Source organism: Lagopus leucura, unplaced genomic scaffold (genome assembly GCF_019238085.1).
Source record: "Lagopus leucura isolate 7727_CA_CO unplaced genomic scaffold, USGS_WTPT01 33273-0_obj-0_obj, whole genome shotgun sequence".
Classification (NCBI taxonomy): Eukaryota; Metazoa; Chordata; class Aves; order Galliformes; family Phasianidae; genus Lagopus; species Lagopus leucura.
Genome location: NW_024965363.1, coordinates 1 through 3,590, shown reverse-complemented (window position 1 = coordinate 3,590; position 3,590 = coordinate 1). Strand labels below are relative to the sequence as shown.

The 3,590-nt window shown below is 69.3% G+C and overlaps 1 protein-coding gene across 1 annotated transcript; it reads left to right on the top strand.

Annotated features, from left to right (window-relative positions):
• Window positions 1–56: 56 nt before the first annotated feature.
• LOC122192076 (casein kinase I-like) lies at window positions 57–3,272 on the top strand (the record flags this gene model as incomplete). Its single annotated transcript, XM_042892529.1, has 6 exons — window positions 57–141; window positions 227–375; window positions 560–643; window positions 1,462–1,566; window positions 2,276–2,382; window positions 2,851–3,272. Coding segments are annotated over 6 exons (585 nt in total), but the record flags the coding sequence as incomplete, so codon positions are not given.
• Between the last annotated feature and the right edge of the window lie 318 nt (window positions 3,273–3,590).

Below are 3,590 nucleotides of genomic sequence, written 5' to 3'. Positions count from 1 at the left end.
CCCCCCCCCCCCCAGCTGCCCCCCACTGCTCCCCCTGACCCCGCTCCCCCCGCCAGGCGGACACACTGAAGGAGAGGTACCAGAAGATCGGCGACACCAAGCGAGCCACGCCGGTGGAGGTGCTGTGCGAGAACTTCCCAGGTGAGGGCACCCAGCGTGGCCCCGGCCCGGCCCCACACCTCCCCCCCCCCCCCCCCCCCCCGACTGAGCCCCCCTGTCCCCGCAGAGGAAATGGCCACATACCTGCGCTACGTGCGGCGCTTGGACTTCTTTGAGAAGCCGGACTACGATTACCTGCGAAAGCTCTTCACGGATCTGTTTGAGAGGAACGGTTTCGTGTTCGACTACGAATACGACTGGGCTGGGAAACCACTGGTGAGCGGGGAGGGGGGGGCAGGGGGCAGCTGTTGCGTGAGAGCTGTTACACGGCATCTGAGGCTCCTCCTTGTGCCAGGGGACCAGCAGCAGTGGGCCGGGGGCCGAGCTGGGCGCTGGGGCTGCTTGGTCCCTTTGGCCGCAGGCGGTGGCACGGCTGACGTTGTGCTCCTTGCATCCCCAGCCCACCCCCATCGGCACGATGCACAGCGAGGTGCAGGTGCAGCCCCCGAGCAGAGACAAAGCACAGCCACACACCAAACACCAGGTGAGCGGCAGCGCGGCCTCCCCCGGCACCTCCTGCTCCTCACAGCCCCGGCGCTGGGGCTGCATCCCGGTGGCTGACCGGTCGCTGCGGGTGGGAGGGAGCAGCTGGGGCTGCCTGCGGGCTGCGGCGCTGCTGGACGGCGGCGGTGCGGAGGTGGGGGCGACGCCCGGTGTGATTCGCTGATGTGGTTCCGGTCTCCCCCGTCGGTGGGGCGGAGCTGGCGCCAGGAGGGGCCGCTCCGGAGCGTGGCCCCAGGCTGCGTGTGTGGGGCGGTGCTGGGGGACCGCAGAGCTGTGCAGGAGACGAGCGACCCTCAGCCCCGTCCCGGTGGCTGTGCAGCCCCTCGTGCCTTCAGCTGGGGCCCGGGGGAGCGGTGCTGTACGGGTGCCTGAGCGCTGCTGCCCTTTGGGACTCTCTGAGGCTGAGCGATGAGGGCTGAGGAGCGCGGCGCTCCATCCGCCTCCCTGCTCGAGGCCGCAGCGCTTCTACCGGGGACGCCAGGCCCCGCTGTGAGCTGCAGGTGGGGGCAGAGGCACCGCGTGGCTCCGGCCCTCCCCAGCTTGCCCCACAAAGCTCCCACAGCCCGGAGCCGCGCGCTCCTGCAGGGCTCAGAGCTGCGCCAGCGCCTCCCCCCGTGCTGCTCCGGCCCCGGCTTTTGCTTTTTTGCATGTCTTATTTTCTCTACTCCTTCCCGCCGCTCTTCTTCCCCCCCCCTTCGCCCCGTTGTCCCCCACCTCTCCCTTCTCCCCCCCCATCTTTTTCCTCTTTTCTGTTCTTTTGTTTCTTTTCATCCTCTACCTCCCGCCTGCCGCGAGCAGCCGCCCGATGGGACGGAGCAGTGGGATGCTCACGCTGGCGGGCAGCCGGCCGAGGAGCCCGGGGGAGCTCGCCTGGCAGCCGGCCGGCTCGGGGGGTCCGTGCAGGTACACAACCACGTGCTGAGGGCAGGGGGGCGCGGGGCAGAGCAGGCCGGCCGTGCTGCGCTGCCAGGACGCGGCTCTGACTGCGGGCCGTTCCTCCATCGCTGGGATGGGGCGACGGCTTGGAGCCCTGCTTCCCTCCGCCCTTCCTCGGCTCGAGGGGGCACCGTGCCTTGGACCCCCGGGTCCCCCCTGGTTGCGCTGCGCCGTTCCCTCTGTCTGCGCTTCGTCCCGTTGCTGCTGCTCGGCCCCGCTGCTCCGTGGGGTGGCCGTGGGTCGGCTCGCCCTCCTGCTGCCCTTCGTCCCCTGCTGGGTCGCTGCCCGCTCTTCCTCTGGGCTGGGGGTGATGGCTTGGTGGTCCCACAGTGCCGGGGCGGCCCGGCTTCACGGTGGGGCCTGCGGCACCGGGCTGCCATTGCCGTGCTGAGGGACCTCCGGGGCTGCGGGAGCCTTTGGGGGCTGAGCCCCTCAGCATGGCCATGTCGGGGCTCAGGGACGGTGGTGAAGCTGCTGGGGGATTTGCTGGGGGTTGTGGGGCGGCTGGGCGCACAGCAGCACAGGAGCAGCCGTCTGCCATCCCAGCCAGGGGAGCCGGGGCCCCCACGACGCGGGGCCGCCACCTGCAGCTGCGGGGCGAGGGATGAGGCCCTATGGGACGCCCCCCCACCCCACCCCACAGCACGGCCCCACGCTGACGTGTGCCTCCCTGCAGGTGATGAGCTCCACCAACGGAGAGCTGAACACGGACGACCCGACGGCGGGGCACTCGAACGCGCCCATCACAGCCCCCACCGAGGTGGAGGTGACCGACGATACAAAGTAAGGACGCCCCCAGCCCCACACTGCACCCCACTCGCTGCCCCGCCACCACCGTAAGGGACAGTGCGAGCAGTGCCACCATGCTTGGTGTCGCTGTGACCGGTGTCACTGTGGTGGTGCTGCATGCAGGGCCGTGGGACGGATCTGTGTGGGGCTCTCAGGGATCGCTGTGTGCCCCGACCCCCACGGGGCCCCCGTTCCCCTCACACTCAGGCACTGATGGTCCCTCCTTCTCCCCGTCCTTCTGTCCCTCCATCCCTCCACTGTTCCTCTGTCCCTCTGCTCCTCCATCCTCCTGTTCCTCTGTTCCTCCATCCATCCTTCCATCCCTCTGTCCCTGTCCCTCCATCTGCCCCTGTCCCTCCATCCTTCCATCCCTCCTCTGTCCCTCCATTGTTCTGTTCCTCCATCCCTCTCCACCTCCATCCTCCCATCCCTGTCCCTCCATCCCCATCCATCTGTCCGCAGGTGCTGCTGTTTCTTCAAGAGGAGGAAGAGGAAAAGCACCAAACGCCATAAGTGAGCGCGGGCGGAGCAGCGGTGCGGGGCTCCCCTCCCTCCGGCCGTGCCGGACGGTGCCCGCGATGCCGTGCGGTGGGAGGAGCCCGGCGCCCACACGCAGCACAGCGGCGCCTCCCCCTGCCCGGCTCGGCCGCTCTCGTGTCCCCGCATCCGCCAAAAAAGAGAAAAAAAAAAAGGTATAAAAAAAAGAAAAGCCCCGCAGGGAGCGCAGCGCGGGCCGCCCGTTGTGCCCGGCGGGACAGGAGCCGATCCTCACCGCGCTGCGCTGCGCACCGAACCCTGGGCTCTTTTTTTTTTTCTTTTTTTTTCTTCTTTTTTTTCTGTTGCTTCTTTGTCTCTTAAGTTAATTTAAAGTGAGTCTCAGTGCAGCGCGCCGAGTTGTCGGTCCGTCCTTCACCGCCATCCGCCGCGTCCCGCCATGCGCTCGGCACGGCGCTGCGCCCCACGGCTGCGGGTCCCGGCGGGCAGCGGGGCGGGCCGAGCTCCGCGGCGCCGTGCGGCGGTCGGACCCCCATAAACGGTTAAACGGGGGCACGGCGGGTCCCGCGGTGGCGCCGGGGTGGCGCCGAGGGCACCGCAGCCCCGCACCCAACCGCGGCGACCCCCGTGGGTGCGCACGGAGCCCCCGGACCCCAACCGAGCGACGCGCCGCCGTGCGCATCGCTCACCGCACGGGGGGGGGGGGG